The 17367-nt window shown below is 40.6% G+C and overlaps 1 protein-coding gene across 2 annotated transcripts in view; it reads right to left on the bottom strand.

Annotated features, from left to right (window-relative positions):
- Positions 1 to 17367, bottom strand: part of LOC311303611 (cytolytic toxin-alpha-like) — a 64191-nt gene that overhangs the window by 33841 nt on the left and 12983 nt on the right. The window contains exons 2-4 of one of the 2 annotated variants that reach the window (XM_084430167.1): positions 3492 to 3604; positions 3269 to 3365; positions 1490 to 1582 (exon numbers count right to left, since the gene is read on the bottom strand). In XM_084430167.1, the coding sequence (XP_084286293.1) occupies positions 1490 to 1582; positions 3269 to 3365; positions 3492 to 3581 (280 nt within the window). In that variant the 5' untranslated portion in view covers positions 3582 to 3604. The remainder of the gene's footprint in view (positions 1 to 1489; positions 1583 to 3268; positions 3366 to 3491; positions 3605 to 17367) is intronic. The other variant, XR_014629797.1, reaches the window with a different exon arrangement.

Raw genomic sequence — 17367 nt, 5'->3', positions numbered from 1 at the left:
ACATACATTGATTTAAATGGTGTAAAACAGGTTTTGCTTGGAAAGCCAATATGCGAGGAGGAGGAGTAGTTTACACCTTAGATTACAATGTCCCACCCACTCTGCATAATGACTCTGCCTAATGAGCCAGGTGTGACACTGACTGAGCCACAATGCAAGGACAAAAGATGTATTTAGACTTACATTGACCATTTAAGATTTCGCTTACATCTCTCTTGTAAATATGTTTTGCTATTTTATTAAAAATGTTACAATTACAACAATAATTACAATTTCAACAATATTTCAAGTGTACTCTTTCTTTGTATGTATTCATTAGTTTGAATATAGCCAACATTGGAACATCTAACATCTTAGTCTATGACTAAGGTTAGATCTATGACTAACGTTAGATATGAGCAGAAATTGCTAAACAACAGCTTATTTGAGGTGGCAGTATATTCTACAGTAGCCTAAAAACTGTTTAATACGTTGCTTATACAAATATATTTTATTTCAACATATTTCAGTCGATTTTTACTCATCTCAGTAGGCTATAGCAAAGCAGTTTATTCTTTCACACACAGACACGCGATTCATATTTAGGCTAAACACTCTTTACAAATATGTACCTTTCATTCATCTCACAGAAAGGCGAGTCATATTATAGAAATGCGATTCATCTTTTTGCGGTTTGCATAGGCCTACACTAACGTTATTCCATAACGTTATTCCTCATCAACACTTGAGAAAAGAAAACAGCCTACCTCACTCCTCAGCGGGATCTGCTCCTCATATCAGGAGATATTGCTCCTCATATCAGCACTGTTCTGAGGAATCTTTTCTCCATAAGGTAGGTTATATTATGCCTCACTCGCGGCGCTTTGTTTACAGCTGATGTGTGGGCATTTCACAGACTGAAATGGTTCTCAGAATTTGCGTTTGAATAGCACGCGCTCTCCGGGGAGTGGTCAAATTACTTTTGAATGGCTCGTAATGAGCTCGACTGGAGTCGCTCTCTTTTTATACAGATTACAGAAGCTGATAATATTTGTTTTTTATATAAATTACTTCATTTAAAAGATGCGATCTCAAGCTTTATGCCCGTGGGTCTGTTTGCCTGTTTGACTGAATTTTCGCGGAGTTATAGATCATTTTCGAACGCGTTTCAAATGGGAGTTTACTGACAGAGAGAAGGCAGAAATCGCATCATGTTAATTTTTCTTTATTTGTCAAAAAGCAAAACACTTTATTTTTATTGTGAGTATACAGAAAAAAAAATAGAAACTGAACAGGATCGATTGATGTATTACACGAAAATGAAAGATCAAAATTAACAGAGCATTAAGTGTTTATTTTTCATTGCTAAAAAAAAAAAACGAGTAAAACGCGCAGGCGCGTTTTTGGTCCCCAGAAGGTTAAACAAGGATTGGTAATTAGCGATGCAATATTTGATGAAGAGGGGAAAATAAACTTTTATTTATTTATATATTTTAGGTTTGTAAAGCACCTGGAATGAAGGTATCCTTGCGGCAGTCATACAGCATACCAGGAAACAGAGGTCTTCCTAGAGCTGCCACTTCAATGGTCTGTGATGCCAGGGCTGCAGTAAATAACAAATAAAAGCTTTAATTTATACTTAGAATATTTATCATATATTAACAAAATTATATCTATGGTAATAAATACTGTTCAACTCTTTACCCGTCAGCATTTTAGTTTTTTTTTGTGTGATCATTTTCACAAAATTTTCATGACCCCCAGAATATTTTGTTGTGTGAATATCTCAAACATGCAAAATTTAAAAATAAAGAGTACACCCTCTGCTTTGAAAAACAAAAAGGTTTTACTCTAGCTTTATGCATTTCCTTTTTAAGTAAAAAAAAAAGCAACAATTTGAGCAAAAAGCTGAAAAAAATCACGTTTTTTTGTCAAAGACTACATCTAGAGCTAATTCAGAACAATGATCAAAACATAGATGGATAGAGTAGATTGAGTCAACACCCTCAAAGCTTGCACAGTCCTATAGCTTGTCCTGGGTCGACTTTTCATTCGGTAACATTAGGCAGTTTGATTAATGTGATGTTTAATGTTGATGAATGAATGTTTCTGCTTCTTTTTCACCTGTGTTTTGATCAGGAGATTCGGTACTCTTTCAGAAGATGCGTAATAGTGCCCCCTACCGTAAAACAGTGAAAACACGAAATGCCGGAAATTTCTGTCAATGCCAGGGAAGCGTTTTGTCACAAATGATGGAAATTTACGTCAATGGCAGGGAAAGAGTTAATCCTGAAGAAATCCATTTTAAAATAAAGATGCAAGCAGCAATATGGGGTCAAGCAAGCACTAAAGCCATAGCAAGCACATGGCATGGCAAAGAAAATGGTCATAGGAAATACAGAATTAAACTGTGACCTTCAGTTCAGTATAATTATCTCTTATAATTAAGTTTTTTTTGCAGAGCAAAAGTAGAGCAGAGTAGTGAGCATGATGAAAGGTTGGGGCATGCCGAATGGTAGGTGCGCGTAGAAGGGTTTTTATTATTGGTCGTTAAAAGCTGTCGACCAAGGTGTGCGGCAGCGTTAGTTTCTGTAGTAGCAATTCACACCTCCAAAACACATCTCCTTTCTGCACGCCCATTGCTCCAACCTGTAGCTACCCCGGTCTTGTTTTCTGGTCTGCTTTAGTAACACAGTCACCAAGCAGTGCCTTTCCCATTGGATTATAGATGCTATCGCTCTGTCCTATGAGGTTCTCATAATGGCTTTGCCTCTGGAAATCCACAAGGAGTGTAGCATCTTCTCTAGCTCTATCTAGGGCTGAGCCCTTACACATAAGGTTTGTGCTGCAGCCGGCTGGCCCTCTCCGCACACATTACTCAGGATTTACAGTCTGGACATGGGCTCAACCCCAGGGTCACAGGTCCTTCAGGGTTTACCAAGTCATGTCTGCATTCACCAGTTGTCTGTGCCAGTATTACACAGCCTTGTTTAGCAGACAATCTTCCTCAGTGTGGCAGCGTTGGTAATGACATTCCCATCGTGTCAATGCCATGACAGCATTGAGTTCCGAAAGGGAACGTTTCCGGTTACGCATGTAACTTGGTTCCCTGAAAGGGGAACTAGATGCTGTCATGGTGTTGACACTATGAAAAAGTCATTACCAACCCCTCTTAGGGAACCAGGTTATATACGTAACCTGAGACAATTTTTCCTTCAAATGATATTGAATCTGTCCAGTGATATTTTTGATAGCACATTCACATTTTGTAACAACATTTCAATCTTACCTGGATGTTTTTTGTTTCCTTCGTCTGCTAAGAAATGAAGTCCTCTGGTGTCTTTATTTAAAATCTGAAGTTCATCAGGTTTGGGTTGTAACACTTCCTATATTTGAAGGAATGGTTCAGAAAAAACAAACCAACAAAAAACATCCACAAAGGTTTTTTATCCTTAATCTCATGAAATACATCAGGTTACACTTGCACATTTTGTCTGAGGGAGTGCACTTACCTGTGCATTCACCGCAGCTAGGGTCGCCAACCATAGATATGTACAATAGATGCAGCTCGGCTGCTTCAGGTACGTCAAAACTGCAGCCATCTTAGAATCGCCAACAAGGAGACCTGTTTGAATGTCAATGTGAAGGAGATGCCTGTCACGACCTTGTCTTGTTTAGTTTTATGGTCATATTCTGCTTAGTTTTCCCTGTCACCATTTGTTCTCGTTCTTTGTTTGTTGTTTCTTAAGTGTTCCTTTCTAATTATTTATAGTTATAGGCTGCCTTCATTTTTCTTATAAAATAAAGGTACAATTATTATTATTATTTGAATTACTATATTATATTTATTCCTAAATACTGTAATTTTATAATAATGAAATAGTACAACCCTACAAGTAGGCACAATGTGAATGTTAAATCGCAATTTTAACCAGAATTTAACCAGATTTCTCCCTAAACTGTGCAGCCCTAGTTGCTCCTGATTTCAGCATGTTCACAGTTGCTGTTGTTTTTTTACAGGGACCAGATGCCACTGATGAGTCCTGCTGACTCCTCCTAACCTTCTCTGATCAAGTCAAGTCAACCTTTATTTTTATAGCATATTTAAAAACCCTAAGTGCTTTACAGATCAAGCAAGAATAAATACAACATCATACATTCTATCAGCTTGAAAAACCCATTTCATGATCACAGATGGCTAGCGATGAAGAAGACCTCACATGGAAAGGAAGACTATTCCATAATTTTGGACCCTTCACCGAAAAGGCACGGTCACCCTTAGATTTATAACAGCAACGAGGAACCGTCAATAGCAATTGGTCAGAAGACCTGAGTGCTGTAGTTGGAGAGTAAGGCTGGGCATACACTGTGCGATTTTTGTCCGATTTTGAGCCGAAATCTGACTCGTGCGACTCTTTTTTGGGTCAGGATGATTTTCAGCTTTGTCGTGCGTAGTTTATCACGCAGTGTTCGTGCAGTGTACAGGGGTAACGAGAGGCGATAAACCTCTCCTGACCGGCAATCGGATGGTCGGATGAATTTCTGGCATGTCAGAAATTTTGGTCGCTCCTCCTGACTATATCGCACAGTTGAAGCAGAGCTACGAACCGATTGCCCTAAACTCAGCGTTTTTCCCTCACTGCGCCTGCGCGAAAACAGAAGTGTCACCATTTTATCTTTAATGTACTGTAGCAAGAAATAAAACGAAAATAGGGAGATCTTTAAGGTCTGTAGATATCAAACTAGCTACACATTACTGTTGCTTGCCTCCAGTTTGTGTTGGAAAATGGATAAACCATATTACCCACGTCTTTCAAGCCACCTGTGATGTAGGTACACCCTGCCCCTTTTATTAATTTGTTAAACAATGTTCATGTTACACAAGCTGTTTTTGAAATAAAGCTCTTTTTAATTTTCATTGGTGACTGATTATTGCAGTGTTCGGAAATATTATAGACTGTTAATAATTTTAATTATAGGCCTATTATTCAAAGTAATCGACCAAAATGTTTTTAGACAATTTTCAATAAGGAGGAGTAAGCTTCTATGTAATCTTCAAGACCATCAAGATGGCGCCGCGGATGGCTGCCTCGGTGTGGAGCTCTCCAGTCATTGTGTTGTTTTTGTTCGTTTGTTCTGCGTTTAGTCATTCTTTTCCTATCAGTTTCACCAAAGACGAACTTCTGGACATTAGGAAACACACACCAGACAAGTTTTTTACAGATTTTGATTACTCAGACGTTTTACTGGACATTCTCGTTGGAGGGGCAGCGGTGTTGTTAAAACGCGCGGTCAGACGCAAACGCGGGAAGCGCGCCGGCGCGCTGGTTAAACTCCGCGAGCGCGGCCTCCGCACTGCACTACCCAGTATTCATCTTGCGAATCTCCGATCTCTTCCTAACAAAATGGACGAACTTCTTCTCCTCACCCGCACTAACAAGGATTTTTTAAACTCCGCTGCTCTGTGCTTCACTGAAACCTGGCTGAGTGAAGCCATACCGGACAACGCACTACATCTGCCGGGCTTCCAGCTGTTCCGAGCGGATCGCATCGCGGAACTAACGGGGAAAACGAGAGGTGGTGGATTGTGTTTCTACATTAACGAAAGTTGGTGTTCAGATGTAACAACACTGAAGAAGATGTGCTCTCCTAATTTAGAGGCGCATTTCATAAACTGTAAACCTTTCTACTCGCCGCGGGAGTTTTCCTCATTCATTCTCGCGAATGTTTACATTCCTCCAGACGCGTGTGTGAGCGCGGCGCTACAACAGCTGGCTGAACATATAGCTGAAATGGAACAAAGGTACCCAGACTCTCTTTTAATCATTCTTGGGGATTTTAACAAAGCAAATCTCTCCCGTGAACTGCCAAAATACAGACAGCATGTTACATGTCCTACCAGAGACAGTAATATATTGGACCACTGTTACACCACGATAAAGAATGCGTATCACTCCGTCCCACGGGCAGCTTTGGGGCTCTCTGATCACTGTTTGGTTCATCTTATACCGACCGACAGGCAGAAACTGAAATCAGCTAAACCTGTATTAAGGACTGTAAAAAGATGGACCAACGAAGCAGAGCAGGATCTACAGGCCTGCTTCGATTGCACTGATTGGACTGTTTTTGAAGCTGCAGCCACCGATCTGGATGAGCTCACAGATACTGTAACATCATATATCAGTTTCTGTGAGGACACATGCATTCCTACCAGGACATTCTTATCATTCACTAATGATAAACCATGGTTTACTGGGAAACTCAAACAGCTTCGTCATGCCAAAGAGGATGCTTACAGAAGTGGGGATCAAATCTTGTATAACCAGGCCAGAAACAAACTGACAAAGGAGATCAGAGTTGCTAAAAGAAGCTACTCTGAAAAGCTGAAAAACCAGTTTTCAGCCAACGACCCGGCATCAGTCTGGAGAGGCCTGAGGAACATCACCAACTACAAATCACCATCCCCCCCATCTGTGGAGAATCAACAACTGGCTGACACTCTCAATGCATTCTATTGCAGGTTTGAGAAGCCCAGACTCACACCTCGTGTGAAGTTCCCTGCTGCTTCAAACGCTCCACTATCATTCCGGTTCCCAAAAAACTAAAATCACTGGACTTAATGACTACAGACCTGTCGCTCTCACGTCTGTGGTCATGAAGTCGTTTGAAAGACTGGTGTTGGCCTATCTGAAGGACATCACCGGACCCCTGATGGATCCCCTTCAGTTTGCTTACAGAGCAAACAGGTCTGTGGATGATGCAGTCAACATGGGACTGCACTATATCCTGCAACATCTTGACAGACCTGGGACTTATGCACGGATCCTATTTGTGGACTTCAGTTCGGCCTTTAATACCATCATCCCTGATCTTCTCACAGCCAAACTGACTCAGCTCTCCATGCCATCCACAATCTGTCAGTGGATCTCCAGCTTCCTGACGGACCGGCAGCAGCTAGTGAGACTGGGGAAACTCACATCCAGGACCCTCACCATCAGCACTGGCGCCCCCCAAGGGTGCGTTCTCTCCCCACTGCTCTTCTCCCTGTACACTAATGACTGCACTTCTAAAGACCCCTCTGTCAAGCTCCTGAAATTTGCAGACGACACCACTGTCATCGGTCTCATCCAAAATGGTGACGAGTCTGCTTACAGACTGGGGGTTGAACAGCTGGCTGTCTGGTGCAGTTATAACAACCTTGAGCTGAACACGCTCAAAACAGTGGAGATGATCGTGGACTTCAGGAGAAACACCCCAGCACTCCCTCCTCTCACCATCATGAACAGCACTGTGGAAGCAGTGGAGTCATTCAGGTTCCTGGGCTCTACCATCTCCCAGGACCTGAAGTGGGCAAATCACATTGACTCCATCGTGAAAAAGGCCCAGCAGAGACTGTACTTCCTTCGCCAGCTGAAGAAGTTCAATCTGCCACAGGAGCTGCTGATCCAGTTCTACTCAGCCGTCATTGAGTCTGTCTTAAGCACTTCCATCACTGTCTGGTTTGGTTCAGCTACCAAATCGGACATCAGGAGACTACAACGGACAGTCCGGACTGCAGAGAGGATTATTGGTGCCCCCCTGCCAACCCTCCAGGACCTGTACTCTTCCAGAGTGAGGAAGAGAGCAGGTAAAATCATCACAGACTCCACTCACCCTGGACACCCCCTGTTTGAACTGTTACCGTCAGGACGGCGACACAGATCACTGGCCACAAGAACTTCCAGGCACAGGAACAGTTTCTTTCCACAGGCCATTTCCCTTCTGAACACTTAACATGCCCCCCAAAGCATATGCCTGTAAGTGCAATACTCCCACTGTCTAGTGCAATAAACTCAGGTGATATTTATATCTATATTATTCATACTACTCAAAATACTGTAAATATGTTTATAATCTGTAACATGCGCTAGACTCCCACTGTCTAGTGTAATATTCTCTAATTCAGGTGATATTTATATTATTCATACTACTCAAAATACTGTAAATATGTTCATAATCTGTAAATGTTTATTCAGACTAAACCCAACTGTGACCCTACTTTTTTACTTTTATACTATTTTTATTTATTTTTTATATATTTTCATTCTTAGAATTTGTATTACTATGTTCTTGTTGTATTTGTATTTGTATATGTGCACTGGAAGCTTCAGTACCAAGAAAAATTCCTTGTGGGTGCAAGCACACTTGGCAATAAAGCTCTTTCTGATTCTGATTCTGATTCTGATTCTGATCTTGTATTATCTTGCAGCATGTTGGTTATGCGGTGATGCGCTATGAAATTATTGCGTGGCAAATTAATTATAATAGCCTATCAATTTTATTATAAAAGTGCGCCTTCCCTAATAATAATAATAATAATAATAATAATACAATAATACGAATAATAATTTAATACATAAATTGGAAATGCTAATCCCCTTGATATTGATAGCTGTGCTTGTTTTGACAATATCTCTGGATACACGATATCATGGTCTATTGGCGGTCTATTGGGGGTTTAATCGCACATATTTCACAAGTATAGTGTGAGCAGTCAAGTCACAGCTCGATGATCGGACCGTATAGTGTGAGCACATAAAACATGAGCTTTGGTTTTGGCTTTACATCTACTCGTTCAGTTCAAATTGTGCAGAAATCGCACAGTGTATGCCTGCCTTAAGGGTGTAAAAGGTCACTAATATATTTGTGTGTGAGACCAAATAGTGCCTTGTAAACAAAAGTCAAAAATTTTAAATCCACCCTGAATTTCACCAGGAGCCAGAGAAGAGATACCAAAACTGGGGAAATATGATCCCTTTAATCCTGGATGCCCCCCATACACTCTAAATCATTTAAAAGTCTATAATGGTCGATTGTATCGAACGCAGCACTGAAATCTAACAAAACTAGGACAACAGGCGAACCTGAGTCCATGGAGAGTAGAACATCATTTGTGACGTTCAATAATGCAGATTCAGTGCTGAGCAACACATCTGAAACCAGACAGAAATGTATCCAAAATGTTAAATGTATTTAGATAGGAGTAGAGCTGGGAATAAACAACTCTCTCCAAAATCTTTGACATGAAAGGCAGTTTGGAGATTGTTCTGTAGTTGTCATGTATTGCCGGTTTAAAACTGCTAGGAACAACTCCACTTGCTAATGAGCTGTTAATTATAGCTGTCACACTGGCACCGAAAGTCATAAAAACTTATTTAAAAAGACGTGTAGAAAGAGAATTCAGCTTATAGCTGGAACACTTCATCTTGGAGACTACCACTGCTAATTGTTCCAATGTAACTAGTTCAAAATCAGTCAAGAGAGCTGGATAGTGGAGTAATTTGTGGTTGATCAAATGGAGCAAGTACAATTCCACATTTAATTTGCTCAATTTTGTGAGTACAGTTCTCTTGTGTAACATCCAGGACAGTATTTTTGGTTGGGTTTAAAACAGAATTAATTGTGCATGAAGCTTGAATTCTCTTCTTTTAAATGAAGTAATTTATATAAAAAACAAATTTTCTCAGTTCATGTAATCTGTAAGAAAAGAGCGAGATGTCAGTCGTTCTCATCTCATCTAATTATTTTTAATGTGACCACGCCCACGGAGAGTGCGCGCTATTCAAACGCAAATGATCTGAGGCAATCCACGCAAACCTGTGAACGCCCCCATATCAGCTCGAGAAAACACAAGTTTATTCAGATCATTACTTGTTTACACCGTTTCGCAGTGCTGTGAGGAATAATAATAATGGAAAATGTACCTCAGAAGTGCGGGTATTTCGAGGAGCAAGGATCCGACTGAGCTGAGGAATACTGTAGTACGTTTTTTTTCCTTCTCAAGTGAATCGCGTTTCTGTTTGTGATGAATGAACGGTAGAGATGCGCGCTGTTTACCACAGCTCGCAAAAAGACCGTTTAAATTTAAATCGCTTTCTGTGTGTGAATGAATGATGATGTTTTAGCAAACTGTATTGCTATACTGAGATGAGTAAAAATCGACTGAAATATGTTGAAATAAAATGTAGGCTATTTGTATAAGCAACGTATTAAACTGCAAATTAACATTTATATGCCTTAATATTTCATAAAAACAACGTTACAGTCAGGCGAAATATGAAAGACAACATTTTGTTGACTAGATTTGGGTACAGTTTTTACTGTAGAATATACTGCCACAAGCTTTTGTTTAACAATTTCTGCTCATATGTTAGATATATATATATATATATATAAAATACTATTTTTGTTAAAAATAAAGTCATCAACTAAGATGTTAGCTGTTCCAATGTTCGCTATATTCAAACTAATGAATACATATGATAAAATGTAGGCCTATAATCTTTTTTTTTTACAAAGAAAGAGTACACTTGAAATATTGTTGAAATTGTAATTATTGTTGTAATTGTAATCTTTTTAATAAAATAGCTAAATATATTTACAAGATAGATGTAAGCAAAATCTTAAATGCTCAATATACTGTAAGTCTTCTAAATATATCTTTTGTCCTTGCATTGTGGCTCAGTCAGTGTCACACCTGAATGAATGGCTCATTACGCATAATGGGTGGGACATTGTATTCTCAGGTGTAAACCACTCCTCCTTCACGCCCCCCTCGCATATTGGCTTTCCAAGCAAAACTTGTTTTACACAATTTAAATCAATTTATTGTTTTATGTGAACGATAAAGCAAGACTATTTTCACATAATTTTGAAGCCAGAACTCGAAGCGACAACATCCATTAGTCAAAAGTCTTATTGTGTAATAAGGTATCCACTGGAGCCAAGTTGAGAGATGAGAACCCAAGTGCAGTTTATTATAACAAAAACAAAACATGAAACAAAAACATGGCGTGGCATGAAAACAAAAACCAAAGCATGAACATGAACATGGCACAACAGCAGACTACAGGAAACAATACTTGACACAGACACATGGCAAACAAGAGGGCTAAATACACAGACTAATGACAAGACAAGGGACACCTGTGAACAATGAACAGACAATTAACCAATGACAAGACATGGCAGGATCACATGACAAACAGGGAAACAAGACATGACACAGAAACATGACAAGAACAAACCCAAAATCGTGACAGAATCCCCACCTCTAAGGGCGTCTCCAGACGCCCAACAAATCCAAAACACAACATAATTCCAGGAGGGTGGTGGAGTGGAGGAGGTCATGGGGGCGGGATGGTGGGCCAGGCCCGTGCAGGGGGACAGGACATGGGACGTGGCATGGCGTGGACGGGCCTGGGTCGTGGCATGGCGTGGGCGGACCTGGGCCGTGGCAAGGCGTGGGCGGACCTGGGCCGTGGCAGAAAGCCAGGGCGGATCCGGCAGTGCAGAAAGCCAGGGCGGATCCGGCAGTGCAGAAAGCCAGGGCGGATCCGGCAGTGCAGAAAGCCAGGGCGGATCCGGCAGTGCAGAAAGCCAGGGCGGATCCGGCAGTGCAGGAGGCCAGGGCGGATCCGGCTGTGCAGGAGGCCAGGGAGGACCAGACAGTTCAGGTGGCCAAGGTGGACCAAACAGTTCAGGTGGCCAAGGTGGACCAGACAGTTCATGTGGCCAAGGTGGACCAGACAGTTCAGGGGACCATGGCGGCGCGGCACCCTACTGCCCCCCCCAAATATTTTCTTGGGGACAGCTATGGGGTTATGGGCTGGAACAGACAACGGCTCAAGAACAGAAATGACGTGAACAGTCTCTGGCTCGGCAGACGTGATGTGAACAGTCTCTGGCTCAGCAGACGTGACGTGAACAGGCTCTGGCTCGGCAGACGTGACGTGAACTTCAAATGTGTGCACCGACCACACACACCATATGGCTGTGGCCATAATTGTTAGTGTAGCCATAACTGAGGACTCAACATTAGTGGCGGCCATCTCTGCTGAGGGCTCCGGTTCAAGCGTGGTGGCGGCCATCTCTGCTAAGGGTTCAGGTTCAGGCGTGGCGGCGGCCATCTTGTCAGGAGACACAGGCTCGGCGGTGGCCATCTTGTCAGGAGATACAGGCTCGGTGGCGGCCATCTTGTCAGGAGACACCGGCTCGGTAGCCGAGGTGGCGTCAACAGACTCAGACTTGGCAGGCATGACGTGAAGAGATTCAGGCTTGGCAGACATGACGAGTTTCAGGCTTGGCAGACATGACATAAAGAAATTCAGGCTTGGCAGGCTTGGCAGACATGACGTGAAGTGGCTCAGGCTTGGCAGGCATGACGTGAAGTGGCTCAGGCTTGGCAGATACTGTGGGTTTGTGGGGCTTCTCCTCAAAACCCACAGTAAATGAGGAACCGCTCAATAATAGGGCATAGTCACTATATTGGGCCAAGGACCAGTGGATTTTTCCCCCAGGAAGCTGGGAGCGAATGGGCTCATTCAGACTCACCCTAAATATGTCCTTGAGGGCCACGTCATTAAAATCCAACTGGCAACACAGCCCACAAAATTTCTCCACATACGTTTCCAGGGGAAGATTCCCCTGGCGTAGGTTTAGGAGGGCAACCGCTGGGTTCATTGTAGGAGGTCAAGTATTCTGTAATAAGGTATCCACTGGAGGCAAGTTGAAAGATGAGAACCCAAGTGCAGTTTATTATAACAAAAACAAAACATGAAACAAAAACATGGCGTGGCATGAAAACAAAAACCAAAGCATGAACATGAACATGAACATGAACATGAACATGAACATGAACATGAACATGAACATGAACATGAACATGAACATGGCACAACAGCAGACTACAGGAAACAATACTTGACACAGACACATGGCAAACAAGAGGGCTAAATACACAGACTAATGACAAGACAAGGGACACCTGTGAACAATGAACAGACAATTAACCAATGACAAGACATGGCAGGATCACATGACAAACAGGGAATCACATGACAAACAGGGAAACAAGACATGACACAGAAACATGACAAGAACAAACCCAAAATCGTGACATATTGACACATATTTAGTATGAGTTTTGTGGTCTTATTTCAGCAACTTTCATTTTTATTTTTTCCAATAACCACGCATAAACAATATTCTCTTAAAAATACAAACATCTACATTCATGTTGCTCACATATCATGGTAGCCCTGTTTGTGCTATATAGAGTGAATTTACACCTTTGCCATTATCATGTTTATAAATAACTGAAAAAAGCACAAATGTCAGGGCATGTCAAAACATCCCAAGGGCCACAAAAACACCTTAGACCCCAGAGGGTTAATGTAGAAAAAAATTGGCTTTAGCATCCTTCACAGCTCGCTGATAATTTGTTAAGCCATAAGAGACCTGAAGCTTGTCTCGTTTCCACTTGCGTTCAGCTTTTCTGCACTCTTGTCTGAGAGTGAAGTTGTTTAACTAAACACCCTTGACCCTCCTAAACTTACGTGGAGCGACTTTATCAAGTGTGAACGTACAAGACTTATTATAAGCTTCAACCAGTGATTCAGTGTCAAGCCCAGTTGAGACATCATCTGAAAAATGCATTAAATACAATTCTGAAAATTGTGTGTGTGGGTGTGTGTCTCTGTGTACCTGATTGAATTATATTGTGAGTAAAAGTTTGCATTGAAACTTTTGACTCTTCTTTGTCTTCTTCTGCCTGCACCACACCGTGACAGGAAGTCCGAAAATTGTTGAATAAAATCCTTGTTAAATTTGGGAGGTCTGTAGATGAGAATGCAGAAAACAGGACCCAAGATGTTGATTTTTAACAACTGGGCCTCAAAACTGGAATATGTGTAAATGGGGAATTTAGAAAGTCGCAGCCTGGCGGTGTTACATCCCCCAAAGCCATTTGTTCACCGGGGTTCAGCCACGTCTCAGTGATGAATAAGAGATCCAAAGATTGTGATATAAAAAAGTCTTGTTTGATATTGAATGAGTATTAATGAGAGCCATTTTAATATTGACACTATCCATGTTTTGTTGAGGAAGAGCTGTGCGTTTTTTTAAGATTGCCAAGATTTCCACCCCGCTTCATATTACTTTAACCAATCAGAAAACGATGATATGAAGACCAGATGGCCGGTATTTGGCCGTTATCAGGGTGGTTGATCTGTAATCTGCAGAGATGTCATCGTTTTGACTCTCGATGGACATAACAGCGACGCGCAATTCCAAGTGCAGTGCAGTGATTGTATACTCCATCTGACAAGCGATCTGAGGATTCAAACTCCAGAGATGAGTAGAATAGGACCATATCAGACAAGCAGGGAGCTCTCTGTTGAAGTTGGCGAGGGCAGGCAGTAAAATTCCAGAAGGCCAGACTAAGCAACAGAAGGCAGATCATTCTCAATGCATCCACCAGAACAGTTCGGACTTAAAATCCACGCGCTCCAGCCCTACTTGATGTTGACAATGAACAAGGAAACAAGCAGCCTATTTTAAGCCTACACGTAACGGTCACAGCAAAGGTGCAGCAGTGTTAATTTCCTTGAGGTAATCCAGTCAGACGTGAGATGTACCGTAGATTTCAAACACAAGAAAAGTCATTAATCCATACGATTGTCCGTAGAGAAGTTAATATTTGAGGTCCCTAAAGTCATTCATACAGAATGCCACTAAGACGAAAACACGGAGAGCAGCGGCAGACAGACACGCCAATGTTCACTCTACCGGAAGTCTCTTTCTTTCTTTCTTTCTTAAAAAATGTCCCGGCTCTTCCAAGCTTCTTAATGGGAGTGAAAAGGGTTGTAAATCAGACAGTTAATCACGAAACGATACGATATCGATTCTCTCAGCCAGCAATACGATATTTGCCGATACCTAAAAAAATTCTATGATACGATTACGATTCGATTCGATTCAGGGCTATATCGATCGATTAATCAATATTTAGATTTTATGTGCCAAGTGTACACAACCAGTTACGTTTATTAACTCACACTAATACATGCAAAAATATATAACATGAAAGTTTAATTAACCCCCTGAGGTCGGCGGTATCGCCGGCGATACCAGCTCGCTTTTTTTTTAGCAGTGTAAAAGAAACTCATGAATACTCTGTTGACTTAGATTTTTCATTGGAGTTTCATACATCAATAGATTCTGTTAAATGTGTATTATTTTTGTGTATACTCACAATAAAAACAAAGTGTTGTGCTTTTTGCCAAATAAAGAAAAATAAAAACGAAGCGAGTTCTGCCTCCTCTCTTTCAGTGTAGTCCATTCTGAAACGCGTCCGAAAATTAACCATAACTCAGCGAATACTCAGTCAAACAGGCATACAGGCATACAGACATGAAGCTTGAATTCTCTCCTTTTAAATGAAGTAATTTTTATAAAAAACAAATATTCACAGTTTATGTAATATGTATGCAAAGAGAGAGATGTCAGTCGTTCTCATCTCAGCTAATTACGTTATAATGTGCTCCGCCCACGGAGAGCGCGCGCTATTCAAACGCAAATGTAAGCCGATCCATACAAACCTGTGAAACGCCCACATCAGCTGGATAACACACACCGCGAGTTCACTTTCAGACGTATGTACTTTACGATGCTGTGAGGAATAATACTATCTTGATAATAATCCTGCAAAAATGTACCTCAGAAGTTCTGGAAGTATCATTTCGAGGAGCAAACGGATCCCGCTGAGGAATAGGTCAGTTCTGTTTGCTTTGTTCTAATCGGAATGAATGAACGCACAGATGCGCGCTGTTGTGGAGCTACTACAGCTGGCAAAAATACTGTTTTAATATGAATCGCGAATACAAAGAAAGATTACACTGGAAATACTGTTACAATTTTAAATGTTGTTGTAATTGTATAACCTTAATATATATATATATATATATACGTATATATAGGCCTATATAAGGATAGATGTAAACAAAATCTTAAAAGGTCATTATAAGCCTTCTCTTTAAATAATTTTATTATGCTTTATTAGTGACACATTTGGGAAGAGAATATATTCCGAATCTGACAGTATGAGAACAATTAACTGCACAATTACTAGAAATGTTTACCTTGGATATTGTACAATTTGCAAGCAAAATTTGTGGAAAAAACAACAAACCAGTTATATATTGTCCTTGCATTCTTGTGGCTCAGTCACACACCTGAATGAAAGGCTCATTACGTATGCAGCCTCATTATGCGGGCTCCATTGACTCTGCAGGTGTGAATCACGCCCACCCGCATATGGCCTTTCCAAACAAAAAGTGTTTTACAAGATTTAAATCAATGTATTGTGTTATGTGAATGATTAGGCAGGATGATTTTCACATAATTCTGAAGAAAAAACAGTAGGCAATGACATCCATTAGTCAAAAGTCTTATTTACATATATTTAGAATGTGTTTTATGGCCTTATTTCAGAAACTTTAGTTTTTTGTTTTTAAAAAAACCATGCATAAACATTATTCTCTCAAAAATACAAACATGTACATGCAAGTTGTTCACATATTATGGTAGCCCTGTTTGTGCTAAATAGAGTGAATTTACACCTTTGCCATTAATATGTTTATAAGCAACTGAAAAAAGCACAAATGTCAGGGCATGTCAGAACATCTCAAGGACCCCAAAAACCTCTCAGACCCCAGAGGGTTAAACTCTTTGAAAATTGCACACCCTCTCCCAATTGGGACATTTACAAGTTATTTGTAACAAGTAAAAAAAAAAAAAAAAAATTATATATGAAAATAAACAAGACCTATAACAGAAGAGTTCATTTGCAAAAACAGATAACTCCGTTCTTGTTCATTTACATATCATGTTTTTTTTTTTTAATTGTGCATTTGAATATCGATCAAACTACAGCTGGATTGTTTTGATTAAGTAATAATAACATAAAATTAAATAATAATAATAAAATTAAACTTCATTGAAAGTAGGGTTAGGGTTAGGTTAATTTTTTTTTTTTTGTGGCAAAGGCAGATAACTCCACATTTCATGTTTCAGAGTTAAACAAAGCCAAGTAATTGCTATGATACATAATAAAACACTTGGTTAATCTTTTCAGCTGACATAGACCCCTGTCAAACTTTGTTGTTGTGATTAACGTACACGCAATGCAGAGAGCTTTTCCCTCACCACTAACGTGCTGTTTTAGCAAGATTCCGTGAAAAAGTTTCAGCTTTTATTTTCCTTTTATGCCCCGAAGAAGATATCACAGGTTCATCAAGTTTGCTGAAATCCATCCTTGATCACTTTTAGTCAGCTTTGACGAAACTCCTCTCAGCTAGCACGTCTTTTCAAAGTGATAAGCAAACAGCCTTGTCACCTGACCTGAATACTGTGCACTGATTCGCTAAAACAGACTTTTCAGGGCTTGTCATTTCTGCTGTAAAACATGAACTCGCGTTGCCTTGACAGTGGAAAATACCGGCTTTTGTGACAAAGGGTTCAGTCGATCTTGTCAGGCATCTATTTCAGCGGAGAAAAGTTACGTGAGGA

This window comes from Rutilus rutilus, assembly GCF_951802725.1.
Source record: "Rutilus rutilus genome assembly, chromosome: 14".
Classification (NCBI taxonomy): domain Eukaryota; kingdom Metazoa; phylum Chordata; class Actinopteri; order Cypriniformes; family Leuciscidae; genus Rutilus; species Rutilus rutilus.
Note: the sequence above shows the minus strand (reverse complement) of the source record. Positions and strands in the feature narration are given on the sequence as shown.